This window comes from Gracilinanus agilis, chromosome 1 (assembly GCF_016433145.1).
Source record: "Gracilinanus agilis isolate LMUSP501 chromosome 1, AgileGrace, whole genome shotgun sequence".
In the NCBI taxonomy this organism is placed as follows: domain Eukaryota; kingdom Metazoa; phylum Chordata; class Mammalia; order Didelphimorphia; family Didelphidae; genus Gracilinanus; species Gracilinanus agilis.
Window position 1 is genome coordinate 801,215,417 of NC_058130.1, and position 16,393 is coordinate 801,231,809.

Genomic DNA, 16,393 nt, shown 5'->3' on the forward strand with positions numbered 1-16,393 from the left:
GTACGTGTGTCCCATGGGACGCCTCCCTGTGCGCCCAGAGCCCCCCCCCCCCCCGAAAAACTGGGGTGGGGGAGGGGAGCAGTTTATCTCCTGGTCAGGCCGGGCGCCTGGGATGCTGTTGTGCTCGGCAGAGGCCTTCCACCGGTGGAAAGCGTGTCACTGGTCTGCTTGTTTCGTTCTTTTTCGTTTCATTTCCTCAGTCAGCGAAACCCAACTTTCTCTCCTTTGTGCCTTCACTCCTAAATTAAGAAACAAAAACGAATCCCTTCTAGACTCTCACTTGTTCAGCCACCCCCCAAGGAGGCCTGCTTGGGCTCCCCTCCTTGGCTGCTACTCACAGAATCAATGGTATTTCTGTGTATCCCGAGTGAGAGTGGGTTTGCTTAGGCCTCGCCTCTCCCCTCACCCTCCTCCCTCAGATTTCTCCTCTCTTTTCCCTCCGGGTTCTTTGTAGGCTGAAATAGGTTTCTGACCCCCTCCTCCCCCCCCCCCCCCCAGCTGTGTATATATATATATATATATGTTCCTTCTTCCTCCTTTGACCAGTTTAGATGAGGGGGAGAGTCTGGTGTTTCTATTCCCTCCCCGCTGGGCCTCCTCATTTAGATGAACACCTATTGTGCACTCTGTCCAAGTGAGATAATGCCCCCCCTTCCTTCTGTTCTTTCAGATTAGCAGAAGCTGACAGGCCCACCCCAGGCCTTCTCCGTCTCCTTGGGCTCCTCTGTACACCCGGAGCACGATAGAGCTCCAAGGGCTCTCGTGCATCCTCTTTCCATATCGGAATAGGCGGTTGATCTCTTCCTTTTTAGACCTTTTCCACTGTTGGTTCAGTTTTACCTTTTCTGTGCTGCTGCAGAACGTTTGAGGGCCAACATAGGTGCCAAGAAGAGTCCTGGCTTTATCGTCAGGAAAGCTCCGGATCCATGTTCCCCCTGTAGAGCTCCGTTTAGTTTTGCTGGGACGGGATCCTTGCTTGTAAGGCCATTCGTACCTTTCGCCTCCTGGAATGCTGTTCCAAGCTCTCTGCTCCTATACATTGGTGGCTGCCAAGTCCTGTTTGGTACTAACTCTGGCTCCTGGGAGGTGAATCCTTCCTTGGGGTCTCCTGGCTGCTGACTCGGAGTTCCAAAGACTGACGATGGTCCCGGGAGTTCCCATTTACGGGCTTCTTTCATTGTTGTCCTCCGCTTCCAAGAGACTCCCAGCAGTTTTCTCATAGGATTTCTTGCACGTAGTGCCGGGGTTCTTCCTTCGGGGCTACTTAAGTTCTCGGTCGGGTCTCGGCTCCAGGGCCGCAGTCTTGGCTGTGGGATTCCTCACGCTTTCGGTCCTCACTTGCTTTGGTATTTCTTCTTGTCTTCCAGAATCACTGGCTCTTCTTTTCAGGCAGTTTCCCCCATAGCTTCTCTTCTTTGTCGTTTTTGCCATTCCCGGGAGTGTGAAGTACACGCCCAGAAAGGCTTCCGCTGACATTCCAGCTTTTAGTGGGCCTGGTCGCAGAGGGCCGAGGAGGTTTCTCCTATGCAAAGTCGTCTGTCCGTGGCCTCAGGGCGGTGCGCGGGCGGGATCGGCCCTCATTCTTGGGGTTCTGCATCGGTTGCTCTTTGAAAACGAGGTCTTGAGCTTTCCAGAAAGGCCATTTTGTTTTTGGTCCTCTGCAGTTTTCCCCCTCCCCCTCCTCTCGCTGTCAATGCTACAGATCCGTATCGTCACTGAAGGCGAGATTCTGTGTGACCGTGTGAAGAGAGAGAAGAAAATGGGCTTCAGTCGGCCCTCGCCTTATCAGCTCTGTCTCTGGAAGTGGGCGCCATTTGGGGGGTTTCTCTGGATCCCTGTCTTGACGGGAACAGCAGCTCAGTCTTGTAACCGAGCTTTGTTCCAGTACTGCTGACCGCCCATCTCTCTGTCCCGCCCTCCCTCCCTCCCTTTGCCCATCAGCGGTCTCCTCTTCCCACTAAGGGGCTGGCCCAGGCCTCGCCCACCATGCGCCCCCCGCCAGGGATCGCTCTGCTTTTTTCACTAGGACATGATGCTCATGGGTCTGTCGTGCATGGAGCTCCAGCTGGACCAGTGGCTGCTGGCTAAAGGCAAAAGCTGTGCCGGTGAGTGCCTCGCCCCGCCTTGTCCCTCTGAAGTGGTCCGGCCTTCGTGGCCCTGCACACTCCCGGGGTGCCCCGTGTGCTGGTGGGCCTGGTCGCTGTCAGGCACGTCGGCGGTGCCGTCCCCCAGCTTGGGGCACCCCTTGGTCCCTGGTTCTTGATAACATTGAAGATTGCCGGTAACTGCTCATGTGAGGCAGGTCCAGGCCACTTTCTACGTCATGGCAGCTTGCAGCTGGAGGTGGGCCCTCCTGGGGCATTTCCCTAGCCCCGCCGACACTGACTTGTCCCCGGGCCGCAAGGCCTCTTGGCTCCATTCCCGTCCCAGAGCCTACATGGAGCTGCCGCCGTGTCTCGGCTGGCCAGGGGGCGGGGCAGTGCAAGTGGGCACCGGCAGGCCATGAAGAAGGCTGGGGCCTCCGCAGCCTCTGCTCTCACCTCTCGACGCCTCTGTGTGGGTGTCCCGTCTTTGCTTGAAGGCCTCCACGGAGGGTCTGCCATCCTGCCCAAATGGGTCCCTCTCTAGCCTCCCTGCCTGGCGGTGCCCAGGTCTGGCCCCTGGGGTCACACTGAACGAGACTGACCCTTCGCATATCATGGCCTTCCGCCAGAGGCTTTGGCCGTGCCGGTGGCCATCCTCTACCAGCTCTTCAATTTGTCTTCCTTCACACCTTGGTACCCCAAACTGACCCCAAGACTCTAGAAAAGGGCTGACGGTGGACGACGAGGGGAAGACTTCCCTCCTCGCGCCTGCCGTGTCTGGGCCTTGGGCACAGCCTCAGATGGTCTCAGAACAACTTTCTGAGCAGGCCTCCCCAAGCAGGCCTTTGCCAAGTTGCCAGACTTGGCCCTTCCTGCTATGAGATGATCCAGGCCAGTCCCCCGGGGAGGTGCGCCTGCCAGGCCTCGGCTAAGCCCTCGAGTGCCACATTCGGCAGCTGCGGCACCCCGGCCCCCCCCCCCCCCAGAGATGTCCGCCGAGTTGGCGTTGAACCCTTAGCAGACCCGTCCTTTGAGTTGGTCCTAGCATTTCTCTCAGCCTTCTCCAACAGAATGGCAGGCGCTGTTCGAGCCAGAGCTCTGCCGAGACAGAGGTCAGCTCCGGGCCGCCCTTCCCTTCTCGCCGTTAGCTCAGTCGGCCGTCTGGTCGGGAAGGGCAGTGGCGAGCACCTGGCACGACCTGTGCTTGCTGAGCCGGGCAGGCTCCTCTTTGTCATCGTCGTTGCCACCTTTCTGTGGACTCGCCAGCCGTTTCTGGAATGAGCCAGCGGAGGGTTTCCCCAGGCTGACCCTTCTCTTCCCCTTTTATCCTGGGACATTTGCCCTTGCCCAGGCCTTCTCCTGTCTGCCAGGATCCTTTCTTAGACGACAGGTGTGGGCTTGGTCGTGCCGCCTGCCAGCTCTCTTAGTGCTCGATAATGCCCGTCGTCTGGGCCGGGGTGCCAAGCGCCGTGGTCAAGGCCCGGGCCGAGTGCTGGGGAGACGACGAGAGGCAGCCTCTGCCCTCACGAGCTTCCATCCTAATGGAGGAAGACGTTAGGGCCAGAGGAAAAGGAGCCTCTCAGGCTGCCCGTTCCCTCAGAGTCATTGCTGACTCTTCTGCTGGGCGCTACTGCTTTGGACTGCCACGTGGGGGCTCCCCTGAGCACTCGGGAGGAGCACTACGGGGACACCATCAGGGTGTCTAGGAAGCACTTCAGGATTGACTGGGAGGTGTGGCCTGCCATGGCAGACGAGGCTCCAGGTAGAGCAGAGTTCCAGAAGCCCCAAGGAAGTGGGTGCTGTGCCCGGCCCATGGGTTCTAGTGGGCCACTCATGCCCAGTCTGTGGCAGGGCCATCTGAGCGGAGCTAAACCGAGCACTGTAAGGGGTAAAATTGGGGTTTTGTTTGGATTAAATATTTAAATGAGTGGTCGCCAAGGAATTGATGCAATTCCTAAGTGATTTTCTAGTCATTTATTTATAAACTGTAGGAGAGAGCGGAAATGGAGAGATGAGAAGAGGGTGGAGTGAGAGATGTAGCTTAACGAGCTCGACTATGTGCTCAGTCCCCGGCCTTACTCCGGCAGGGCTCCAGAGGCCCAGCCAGAGAGCCTAAGAGTCAATTAGCAAGGGTTTAGCCATGAGGGCTCCTCCCAATCAAGGGCCCCTCCGGAGGCTGGTACCTCCAGGGAGGCTAAGGAAGGGAGTCAGCCTTCACTCACCACATGTAGTTCTGAGGGAGAGATTTAAGAACAGTCTCCCAAGGTCTCAGGGTCCCAGCCAGAGCTCCTCCAGGTCCAGGAAACGAACAAGAAGTGACTCACAGGAAGTCGTCATTATCTTTTATTTTTCTTTAAATCCTTAACTTCTGTGTACTGGCTCCTAAGTGGAAGAGTGATCAGGGTGGGCAGTGGGGGTCAAGTGACTTGCCCAGAGTCACACAGCTGGGAAGTGTCTGAGGCCGGATTTGAATCCAGGACCTCCCGTCTCTAGGCCTGACCCAATCCACTGAGCTCCCCAGCTGCCCCCGTCATTACCTTTCAAAGGCACTTCTTTTGGGTCACTTCCTGTGCCTTCCTCCTAGTTTACATGTCCAGTCACAACAGACGCCCTGCTTAGGACTGCCCAGGAGGCGGTCAGCCAATTCGGGTCACCGACTTCCACTTGAGAGTTAAGTGGGGTGTTTACACTTTTGGTGATTAGATCTAAAAATGTGCCGGGTGGGTTCAATCTCATTATCACACCGTCATGGTTTTTTCGGGTCTTCTTCCAAAAGGAAGGGCAAACGAGCACGCGAGGCGAGGCCTCCTGCTCAGAGCAGGGACAGCACCGCAGCGGCCAAGTCCCTTTGCCTTCGTCTGCCCGGAAAGGGGCTCAGTCGGTGCTCGGGGGACGCCTTTCGCAGCCGAGCTTGGCTGGCTGAGGAGTTCCCTGGGCGTCCATATACACCTCTTCCAAGAATTCCCTTTACCTGGCAGGCCCGTTGGCTTTGGGATTTTCGAGTCTCCTGCAGTTCTCTCTTCTTCCTGGGAAAGCCGGCTGGCTCCTCGGCTACAGCCAGGCCAGTCTGAGGCGGCTCGTCCCCTCAGGGGCTCCCTGTCCTTCGGGAGCAGGAAGTGGTCACTCAGGCCAGCCTGGGAGTTCTGAGCTGGGGGGACAAGGGGGGAGGCAGCAGAGACAGCACCAGACTCACACTGTGCCACAGAGCTGGCCGCTTGGCCCTCTGGCTGACTGATTTCGGGGATCCCTTGGTTTGCTCAGTCACCGTTGGGGGCTGTTGTCTCTCCCTCCCCGAATTTCCCAGCTCTTCCCCTCCGTTCCCCACATGGGGGTTATAGGCACAAAGACGCTGGGCCGGGCTGAGCGCCGGGGCAGGCGGGTCACAGGGATCCCAGCGGGACGGGGGATCACCCCGGCCGGGCCTCAGCTGCAGGTCACCCCAGCTTTGCCTCCCTCATCAGCTCCCCGCTTTCTTTGCCAAGGGCTCCCTCTCCTGTCTCCTCCTTGCCTCCCCCCGCCCCCGGGCTCCTTGGACAGAACGTCGGCTCTCTCCTTCCATCTCCCTGGCTCCCGGCTCCTTCCCGCCAGCCTCTACCCGTGTCCGCCGGGGCCCCGTCCCCCACCCTGGGACGTCCCACAGAGCGCTCACCCCCTCCTGGATCCTCCCCCAGGCCGCGAGCTCGCCAAGGGCCCCCGGTGTGACTTCTCCCGTTCGTTGCAGTGTCCCCTCGGCACTGCCCGGCGGGAGCGCTGAATGGCCGCTTCGGACCCGACTTCCCGGGGACTCACTTCCTGGGGGACCTCCTGCAGCTGTCCTTCGCCTCGGCCCAGCGGGACCTTTTCGAGGAAGGCTGGCTGGAGTTCATCGTGAGAGTGTACTGGCTGAAGGCCCGCTTTCTGGCCCTGCAGGTGCGTCCGGGGGCCGTCCGGGGCCGGGTTTGGGACCACGAGGGCCGGGCCATCAGGCGTGGGGCCTGGGCTGGCGCCAGGCGACTTCCTGCCTCATTGGCCAGTCTGGGCAAGGCCCGTGGCCACTGTCTGCTTGGCGCCCCCACCGGGACGTGCTGAGGCGCCGGGCCGAGCCCAGCGACTACAGACAGAGGCCTTGCGGTGGGGGCCTCCAGGAGCCCCGCTGTGAGGGAGACAACAGGCAGACACGCTCCGTAAGGGCTTCAGAGGAGATCCTGGGCGGGAGGGCTCCCTGGAGGAGGCGGGGTAAGGCCAGGGCAGTCAGCTGGTGGAACAGAGGAGGGGTGGCCTCCTGGGCCTGGGGGGGACTTTCCTCTGTCTTTGGTCCTGGAGGCTATAGGGAGGAGAGGAGGGGGCCTGGTCAGACCTGGGGAGGGAGGAATGCTGGGGAGATTCGTCACGAGCTCCGTCCTGGGCACGGAGGGTCTCGGATGTCAGCCAGGGACCCCGGCCTGATGGCACCATCGTGCCCCGTCAGGGAGACATGGAGCAGGCCCTGGAGAATTATGACATCTGCACGGAGCTGCTCCAGGCCGGAGGCCGTCATGACGCCAAGAGCCCGCTCATCCGGCTCCCCAACCTTCACCTGGACTCGGTGGTCTCCCTGGAGGAGGTGGGCACATCTCGGACAGGCCCCCCCACCCCCACCCCCGTGGTCCCTGCAGCCTTCCAGGGATTCGGGTCTCCCCATCCACCGCCTCTGCTCGTGCTGCCGGGGCTGGCCCTCCGCCTCCCCTCTGGCCCCGCAGGCGTCTTCTGGGGTCTCCCGTGAAGGGGTGGCCCTCCGCCTGCCCCCGGGGACCCCTTCTGTCCTGGCTCCTGCCAAGGGCCCATCCACATGAGGTCCTTTTAAGCCTTCGATTCCAGGAAGGGGAAGGGCCAGGCGTGAGGGAAGTGACCTGCCCAGGGTCATACAGCAGGGAGGGCCTCTCGACTCCAGGCTCAGGGCTCTGCCCATTGTACCAGAAGCTCTGCCGCTGCCTTCCCAGACTGCTGGGCCTTTGGAGGGACCTTCTCGGCCACTGGCTTTTGTCCTTCGTCCATCCCTTCCACGTGTGTCCGGGCCTCCTGAGGCCTCCGGCCAGGCAGGGGCCGGCCTCCCAACACCCCCCTTGGCTCGTGGCCTTTTCAGATCGAGAAGAACTTGAAGTCCCTGGAACGGTGCCAGTCCTTGGAGGAGCTGCAGCGGCTCTACGAGGGGGGCGACTACCAGGCCGTGGCCCACCTGCTGCGGCCCACCCTGTGCCTGAGCGGGTACGACCGGGCGAAGCACCTGGAGTTTGTCACCTCCATCCCTGAGCGTCCCGCCCAGCTACTCCTGCTACAGGTGAGGCCCCTCGGGCTTTGCCCACTCCTCGGCCTCGGCCTCCCTCGTCCCTGGGACGCCCAGACTAGGGGGCCTGGCGGCGGGGAGCCTCGCATTCACATCCTGCCCCAGACGCCCCCTGTCTGTAGAGGCCGACATGACTTGTGAGGGCTTCCCACCCCGGGCCAGCAGACCCTGGTCAGGCGGCCTGAGAGCCATCTGCTCCGAGGGGGACCCCCACCTGGACAGAATGCAGTCCTTTCCCTCAAGGAGCTCGCGCCCCACAGGAGGTGCTCCCGGTCACTTGAGCTGACCTCTGCCAGCCTCGTCCCCTGGGCCTCGCCGCCGGCCTGCCCTTTCTGGAAAGGAACCCCCGCACCCAAGGGTCTCAAGGCCCGCCGCCGGGGCCAGACGCCAGGTTCTTTGGCCTCGTCGGGGTGGCGTGGCAGGCCCGAGCCCGGCGGCCGCCTCAGAGGGAGGCCCTGGTCCCTGCCCCTCTGCGCCCCGGCCGAAGCTGGCTCCCCGCAGCCGTGTCGTTCCTCTCTCTTGCCCAGGATTCCCTTCTCAAACTCAAGGATTACAGCCGCTGCTTTGAGTGCTCTGAAGTCGCCCTCCACGAGGCCATCCAGCAGATGATGAACCTGACGGAGACGGCCGCCAAGGAGGAGTGGGTGGCCACGGTCACTCAGCTCCTCCTGGGCATCGAGCAGGCCCTGTCCGCAGACAGCAGCATCCTGGAGGAGACCCTGAGGACCCCCAGCCTCATCCGGCTCACCAGCAACCTCATCCAGGTACAGGGGCGTGTGGTCTGTCTGTCTGTCTGTCTGTCTGTCTGGCGCTGGAAAGGACCGGGAGGATCGGAGGTGTTCCAGGGGGGCGCCGACCACCAGGCCCCAGGGGAGAGCCCATGTGGGGAGGGAGGGATACGGAAAGCCCCGGGACATGAAGCAGAGGCACCCACGGGGACGTAGGGATGCCAGAAGGGCAAACAAAAGAGGGGAGCGCGAAGCGGGGCTCTCGAGGCCAGGCTGGCCGCACAGCCCCCCCCCCCGGGGCAGAAAGGGCCTGGCGGAAGAGAGCCCCCAGAACATCCACCAAAGGGCTCTGTCTGGCGACCCCCCGGGAGCGCGTCCTGCAGGACGTCCAGTCGCGAGGAGAGCTCGAAGCGTTCTGAGGAAGGAAACCCGGGCCGAAGACAGGCCTCCCCCCTCCGAGGCCTCGAACGACCAACAAAAGCAGTAAAGAGGCTTCTTCCTCGAGTTGGCAGGGCGTCCTGGGAGCCGGAAGAAACCTGGGGGCGGCCTCAGTGCCGAGGCACACAGGAAGCGGCGATTGGCTTGTCCTGGGGGGGCCACCAAAGAGGGGCATCCGGGGGGGGGGGGGGCAGGAGTGCCCCAACAGCAGAGCTTCGAGCGCATGCCTTGGAGTCTCGGATTGGGTGACTACAGAGGAATGAGGGAGAACAGCCGATTCTGTGGCCTGAATCGGAGAAGGGCGCTCCAGAGCAGAGGCGGCCTCTGAAATGTTCTACCCGGCCCGGGACATTCTTCCTAATCTGACGGGTACAATGAGTAGGATAAAATACAATGAAACTTGGAAAGGGCTGCCTTAGAAACAGACTGACAGAGGAGCGTTTCCTTTCCTTTGGCCCCTCTTTAGTTTGCCCGTCTCTGCTCCAGAGTAACCCGAAAGGGAGGACGGAGAATGAAGAGAGGACGAGAAATCCTCTTTGGCAAGGGGTGCAAAAACGAAAGAATGGGATCGGCTAAAGGGGAGGACAGGAGTGGGGGATGGATTCGACGGAGGGAAAAAGGCTCAGGGAGGGATACGTAATCCGAGAAAAGTGGGAGAGAAGCATCATTAAGGCAAACCTTAAAGGGAAAGAGGGGCCCCAGAAGAGAGGGCCGGGCGTGAGAGAGCCAGTGGGGCACGGGCACCTCGCCGAAAAGGAACTGAAGGAACAGAACCCTCGCCTAGTGCAGAAGAGCGCGGGAAATCTTCACTTGAAAAAGCCCAATTTTAGACACGGGTGGAAGGAAGCGTAACCTTACCTCAGCTTGAATGATCCAGCAGAAAACAAAACTGGGGCTCACAAGAAACACATTTAAAAAACAAAGCTATGGGCCAGTTCAGTGGAGAGGGAGCCAGGCCTGGAGTTGGAAGGTCCTGGGTTCAAGTGTGGCTTCAGACATTTCCTAGCCATGTGACCTTGGGCCAGTCACTGAAGACCCATTTCCTGGCCCCTGCTGCTCTTCTGCCTCGGAACCAATACTTGTTATCGTAGGAAAAGAAGTCAAGGGTTAAAAAAACCCAGCAAAGAGAGCAGGCGGAGTCCCAAACGGCACGATGGGCCCAAGCAAAGAGAAGCCCTCCAGAAACCGAAACGGACGCGCCCCAGATTCAGAAAGGATCAACACGACGGCGACGGGAAACTGCAATATCCGCCTCTCCGTCTCGGCTGAGCCTAAAAGAGAGGGAAACGGTGGACGGGAGCCAGTTTCCGGAGCTTCTCGTCTTCTGAGCGGGGCAGCGAGAGAACGTGCGTATTCCCTGCACCCCGGAACGTTGACCGAAACAGACAAACGGAGAGCCGGAACTCGCCTGAATCCTCCCGAGACCATAAAGCCGCCACCCCAAGTTGGTCCCGGGACCACAGACAGAGCTGCAGGTCCGAATGGAGCTCGCCAATAAAAACGGGCGACTGGGCCAGAGACGATGATGCCGAAACGGCCCGAGAGAAGACGAACAAACTGAAGGCGCATTTCGAAAACTAGCCCTGAAGTCAGCAGACAGCAGACGCCCCACAAGCCCCTCCAGAGAAACGGTCGGCAAGTCCAATCGAGCTCAGAAATCCTCGGCGAGGGAACGAATACGAGGCGAGGGAAGAAATCGGGCCGAATCCAGCCTGTGCCGACCCCGAAGAGGCACAGGGACGCCTTAAAGACAGGAAATAGAGGAGGAAACCAGCCGCCACGAAGAGCTACGAACGCGGGGCAGCCCCGAACCAAGAGGACTGACTTCACGGGCTCCTCCCCCACCTTCGGAAAGTGCTCCCGGAGTTCCTCTAAGGGACACGCGGGGGGGGGGGGGGGCCTGAGGATTCACCGTCGGGTCGTCCGGGAGCACGGACGGACCGCAGCGACTTACCAGGCCGTCCTCCACGATGGCCACGCGAGGTGGCAAGACCGTCGGCGCCTCAGGGGCGGCCCGGCCAAGCTCTCCAGACCCGCGTGGGTGTCGCCTAATGCCTCCCTCCGGACCACGCCAGGCGCCATGCGGCCCACCGGCCTGTGGGGGACGGAGCACCCGCCGGAGAGCATCGGCCGAGCCGCCCCGGTGATCTCCAGAGACCTGCAGGGAGGGGAGGGCTCGTCCGCACGTGGCCGGGCTGGGGCGGCTCCGGCCGGATGACTTAATGCCCCTCGAGCCCTCGGACCGCCCGGCGGCTGCGGGTGCTGCTCCGTTGGTGGAGCTGCGCGGTGAGGAGCTCTGGCGGCGGCAGCCAAGACAGGAGGTCTTAGTAGACCGCCGGCCCCGTTAGAAGAGCTTCAGGGGAGAAGGAGGCCGGGTCCGGGGTCCAGGACCGCGGGGGCTGCCCAGCCCGGAGACGCCGTGTCCCCCTTCGGCGTTCTGCGTCTGGGGGCCGGCCGGGCTCCGCCGCCTCACGGCCTCCGCTTTCCCCCCGACCAGGTCATCGACTCCAGCATGTCGGTCCAGGAGGAGCCCAAAGAGCCGTACGTGGCGTCGGTGCTGCCCTGGGTCATCCTGCACCGCATCATCCGGCACGAGGAGGGCGGCTTCCGCGCCCGCTGCCCCCCGCAGCCCCCGCGCAGCCCCGACGACGGCGAAGGTCAGGCCCCCCTCCCCTCCCCCCCGCCTCCGGGCCTGTCGGGGAGACGAACACGCTCCCCTGCTGTTTCCCCTTTGGTTTTAGTGCCCACAAAAACCTCCTCCTCCTGGAAGCCCGCCCTGATTCCCCTTAATGCTGGGGCCTTCCCTGTGTCCCCACTCCGGGTGGGGGTGCCCCTCGCTCGTGCGCGGGTCCTGCGCCTCCAGGGCCGCCTTCCTGTCGCCTCTCCTCCTTCCAGGGAGACCAGACACCCCCCTGCTCCCGTCTTCACTCATGTTACTGAACACGGCCCACGAGTACTTGGGCAGGAGGTCCTGGTGCTGCAACTCCAACGGGGCCCTCCTGCGCTTCTACGTGAGTGTGCGAGCGCGTGTGAGCGTGAGTGTGAGCGAGGCGAGCCTGCTGCGTCCGCGGGGCCTCCTGCCGGTCTGTGGGAGCGTGTGTGAGTGTGTGAGCGTGCGAGCGAGCACGCGTGTGAGTGGATCCTGCCTTCCTGCACTTCGGAGTGTGTGAGCACGTGTGAGGCGATCCTGCTGTGTCCGCGGGGCTCCCTGCATCTGTGTGAGCGTGTGCGAGTGTGCAAGTGTGAGTGTGAGGCGATCCTGGCCCTCCTGCTCTTCTACCTGGGCCGGAGCATGAGTGTGAGCGAGTGTGAGCGGGTCCCGCCCTCCAGCGCTTCTTCCCGAGCCGGCTGGGGGGAGGGGGCGGCGCCAGCCCCTCCCAGCTCTCCTTCCCGGGCCCCAGGTGCGAGTCCTGCAGAAGGAGCTGGCGGCGTCCGCGTCGGAGGACACGCACCCCTACAAGGAGGAGCTGGAGACGGCCCTGGAGCAGTGCTTCTACTGCCTGTACAGCTTCCCCAGCAAGAAGAGCAAAGCGCGCTACCTGGAGGAGCACTCCGTGCAGCAGGTGGGGGCGGGGCGGCGCGGCCGGGGGGCGGGGCCGCGGCAGGCCCCGCCCCGCGCTCACCCCGCCCCGCCCCGCCCCCCAGGTGGAGCTGGTGTGGGAGGNGTGCGTGGCTGGGTGCGTGCGTGCCCCCCCCCCCCCGTCACACGCCCGGCCCCTCCCCCGCAGGTTCGACTCCTGGGCCGGCATGGCTCTGGCCCGGGCCAGCCGCATCCAGGACAAGCTGAACTCCAACGAGCTCAAGAGCGACGGGCCGGTGTGGCGCCACTCGCTGCCGGTGCTCAACTGCTTCCGCCGCGCCCTGGAGATCGACGCGTCCAACCTGTCGCTGTGGATCGAGTACGGCACCATGTCGTACGCGCTGCACTCCTTCGCCTCGCGCCAGCTCAAGCAGTGGAGGGCCGAGCTGCCTGCCGAGGTGGTGCAGCAGGTGCGCGGCCGCCCCGCCCTCCGTCTGCCCCAGGCCCCGCCCTCCGAGCCCCGCCCTCTGCCTGCCCCGAGCCCCGCCCTCCGCCTGCCCCTGGCTCCGCCCTCTGAGCCCCGCCCTCCGCCTGCCCCAGGCTCCGCCCTCCGAGCTGCTGCCTTTAGGGGGCTTCTTGGTCTCTGGAAGGCCGCCAGGGTCCTGGCCTGGCCGGGGTTCCAGCACCCGAGAGCCCTTTCAGGGCCGCCTCCGTGTCCGTCCGCGCCCCTCTCCCGCGGGTCTCCTGCAGCCGGGCCGCCTTACTGCCGCTGTTTGCCGCTTCTTGGGCCTCAATAGCAGCTCTGAGGTGGGGCCTGCCTGCTTTAAGGCTCTCCGGGGGCCTTTCGGGCTCCAGGCAGCGTCTGAGTCGTTCTCCGAAGGCCCTCCGCGGAGGAGGAGCCGGTGTGGCCGCGTGGCTCCCCCACCCCCACCCCCACCCCCAGGCGGGAGTCCCGAAGGCTCCGGCAGAGCCCCTCCCTTCTCTGCACCCCTTTGGTGAACGAAGGCTGGGGGCGCTCGGGAGGCCGAGGCTTCTGGGCCAGGCCAGGGGGCCCCAAACTTGGCGGTGGGCAGGGGGGTGCCAGGCTCTGCGGGCAGCTCAGCGTGTGCCCGTCTCAGATGGAGGAGCGCCGCGACAGCATGCTGGAGACGGCCAAGCTGTGCTTCACGTCGGCGGCGCGCTGCGAGGGCGACGGCGACGAGGAGGAGTGGCTCCTGCACTACATGCTGGGCAAGGTGGCCGAGAAGCAGAAGCAGCCCCCGGCCGTGTACCTGCAGCACTACCAGCGCGCCGCTCACTACCTGCACGAGGAGGCCGCCCGCTACCCCAAGAAGATCCATTACCACAACCCCCCCGAGCTGGCCATGGAGGCGCTGGAGGTGGGGGCCGGCTGCGGGGAAGGGGAGGGGGAGGCCCCGGCACGGCGGTGCCCGCAGGCCTGATGCCCGCCTCGGCTCGCCAGGTCTACTTCCGCCTGCACGCGTCCATCCTGAAGCTCGTGGGCAAGGCGGGCAGCGGCATCGACGCCGAGAGCCTGGTGGCCTTCATGAGGGAGGCGGCCGAGGGGCCCTTCGCCAGGGGCGAGGAGAAGAGCACTCCCAAAGCTTCAGAGAAGTGAGTCGCTGAGTTGGGGGGCTCGAGGGGCATCGTCCCCGACGGTGCCACGGCAGTGGTGCCTGCTGCGTGCCAGGCCCTGGGCTGAGGGCCCGTGCCCGCGGGGTCGCACGCTCCTGCCAGGGATATGTGTGGTTGGGGATCCCATCGGACTCCCCTGGGCACGAGCCCGAGGCCGGAGGTGAGGATTGGGCAGCGGGGGAGGGGGCGCTGCAGCTGCCCTGAAGGGAGGAGGTGGGGACGGGAAGAATCTGTTCTTGGGCCGACACGTGTGTTCTCCGGCTGCCCTGGGGAGGGGATGCTGTTGTAGTTCTTCTACAGCGAGGGAAACTGAGGCCAAAGTGACAGTGCCAGCCAGAGCTCTGCCGCCAGTGAAGCTCCAAGGCAGTTCTGATCTCCTGGCCTTGGGGCCCTCTCCCAGGGCCCCCCGAGGTCCGGCAGGGGCTGCCCCACTCTCCCCCAGCAGGCTGCTGGGTTGCCACGTCACAGCCGCCGCCAGTCCTCCTTGCCTGGAGAAGCACCACCGCTCAGGGCACCCCTCTGGCCGCCATATCTGCCTTCCCTTCACTCCCCACAGGGCCCCGGCTCGGGGTCCCCCGCTGAGCCCCGGCCGTAGCCCCCCATCGGGCCACCTCCCTGCTTTTACAGGGAGAAGAGCTGCGTGATGGACGAGGATTCGCACTCCTCCGCGGGCACGCTGCCCGGCCCAGGGCCCTCCCTCCCCGCCTCGTCCGGCCCCGGCCTGACCTCCCCGCCCTACACGGCCACCCCCATCGACCACGACTACATCAAGTGCAAGACGCCCCGGCAGCAGACCACGCCGGACGGTAGGCTTGGCCCGGCGCTCCCCCCTCTAGAAGCCCCGCTCCGGGTCCCTGTTCCAGGGGGCTCTCCCTGGGGCCTTCGGGGGGCCTCTGCCCAGGCCTGCACCCCTTGGGGGAGTCGGAGGAGGAAAAGGAATGAGGCGGGACGTTTCCCCCTTCACGTTTGTGGGGTGCAGGCGGGGGGCCGCAGCAGGTTTGGGTGTGCGTGCTGAGCTCCTGCCCGTCCGGGCCTCCTCAAGTGGCCCTGCCCAGGCCCCCCTCAGCTCCCAGCCTGGCGCCGGGCCGAGGCCTCCGTAAACAGCCGAGAGCCGGCTTGGGAGGAGGCCGGTCCTGGGAGCCGGCGTGAGGAGTGGCGCGGCCGGGCCGGCCCTCACGGCTCCCTCCTCTTCCCCAGAGAGGAGCCAGGACAGCTCGGCGGTGGCTCTGTCCGACTCCAGCTCGACGCAGGACGTCTTCGGGGAGCCGAGCAGCTCGCAGGAGACCTCCCGGAGGCCGTCCCTGGACAGGCGGCCCTCGGGGTCCTGCGCCCCGGCCGTGGCGGCCCCCAAGGAGCTGCTCCCGGAGAGGGGTACGTCGTCGAGTCGGGGCCCTCCTGGTCGGTCCCCCAGCCGGCACCTTCCTCTGCCCTGCCGCGGGCTGTCGCGCATCTCCAACAGTCCGGCCGGCCCCAGCAGGCTCCCCACAGCCCCCCTCGCTCCGGGCTCCTTGGGGAGGGGATCCCCCAGGTTGGAGGCCCGGCGGGGAGAGGCTCCCATGGGGGGAAGCCGCCGCCCAGCCGGGCACCAGGGCAGGAGCGGAGCTGACTGTCGCCGCCCTCTCCTAGGGAAGAGCGAGGAGTCTCCGGAGGCCGGAGAGTCTGTGCGGACGCCCGGGGACGGCCGGAGGAGGGCCGAGCCCCCGGGGGAGCGGGCAGAGCTGTGCCAGCGGCTTCCGGCGGACCCCGAAGGGCAGCGCAAGTTCCTGACGGAGCAGTGCGTGGCCTCCTTCCGCCTGTGCCTGAGCCGCTTCCCTCAGCACTACAAGAGCCTCTACCGCCTGGCCTTCCTCTACGCCCACAGCAAGACCCACAAGGTGAGGCGCCGCCTCCCGGGGGGCCGGCTGTGAAACAGGGAGGCGCCGCCCCGGCCGCCCCCCCCACTCACCCGCTTCCCTCCAGAACCTCCAGTGGGCCCGAGACGTGTTGCTAGGCAGCGGCATCCCGTGGCAGCAGCTGCCGCACATGCCCGCCCAGGGCCTCTTCTGCGAGCGCAACAAGACCAACTTCTTCAACGTGAGTAGTGCTGCACGGGTGGGGGCTGGGCCTCGGGCGGCCCCCGCAGCCCCCCTTCTCCCAGCAGGCCTCCCTTTTCTCACCCCTAAAGTCCCAGCCGGGGCTTCTGCATCGGAACCTGGAGTCCGGGGCCGGCCGGGCCATCCCGCCTGGAGCCCCCACCCTGCAGGGGAGCCCCTCCTGCGCCCCAGTAACGTGGCCACGGGGGCTCCTCCCAGGCAGGCCGCCACACGGGAGTCACTGCTCGCACCCATCTCCCTCGGGGGCCCCCTTTGGGCTTCTCTCTTGGTCATCACCCCTTCCAGGTCCGGAGGCAAACGGGGGCAGGGACTGTCTGAGGCTCCATTTGGACCCGTGACGTCCACTCCAGGGTAGGCTCTTGAGTTCCCCGCAGCCTCCTCCTCCTCTGCCTGCCTCAGTCTCCGCATCTGTGAAGTGGGGTCCCCACCACACCTGGCCAGATCTGGCCCGCGAGGGGGCCGTGGCCAGGAAAGGGGCCGGGTGGGCCGCCTCTTCTCAGAAGCCCTCGGGGGCTGCCCTCGTGCTCTCCTCCCTTCCCGCTCTTTGGTCTCGTGTCAGGCAGTCGTGTGAGCCATCGCTGGGCTTTCCCTTG

The 16,393-nt window shown here is 64.4% G+C and overlaps 1 protein-coding gene across 1 annotated transcript in view; it reads left to right on the forward strand.

The window, feature by feature from the left end:
- The window catches only part of LOC123230618 (calcineurin-binding protein cabin-1-like), a 43,091-nt gene extending 26,936 nt beyond the window's left edge, over window positions 1-16,155 (forward strand). The window contains exons 13-28 of the mRNA XM_044656748.1: window positions 2,027-2,105; window positions 5,806-5,993; window positions 6,532-6,666; window positions 7,186-7,380; window positions 7,914-8,150; window positions 11,050-11,209; window positions 11,448-11,563; window positions 11,954-12,115; window positions 12,198-12,229; window positions 12,281-12,542; window positions 13,191-13,451; window positions 13,535-13,686; window positions 14,335-14,513; window positions 14,905-15,082; window positions 15,224-15,581; window positions 15,667-16,155. Of these exons, the coding sequence (XP_044512683.1) occupies window positions 2,027-2,105; window positions 5,806-5,993; window positions 6,532-6,666; window positions 7,186-7,380; window positions 7,914-8,150; window positions 11,050-11,209; window positions 11,448-11,563; window positions 11,954-12,115; window positions 12,198-12,229; window positions 12,281-12,542; window positions 13,191-13,451; window positions 13,535-13,686; window positions 14,335-14,513; window positions 14,905-15,082; window positions 15,224-15,581; window positions 15,667-16,155 (3,183 nt within the window). The remainder of the gene's footprint in view (window positions 1-2,026; window positions 2,106-5,805; window positions 5,994-6,531; window positions 6,667-7,185; window positions 7,381-7,913; window positions 8,151-11,049; window positions 11,210-11,447; window positions 11,564-11,953; window positions 12,116-12,197; window positions 12,230-12,280; window positions 12,543-13,190; window positions 13,452-13,534; window positions 13,687-14,334; window positions 14,514-14,904; window positions 15,083-15,223; window positions 15,582-15,666) is intronic.
- Window positions 16,156-16,393: the final 238 nt, after the last annotated feature.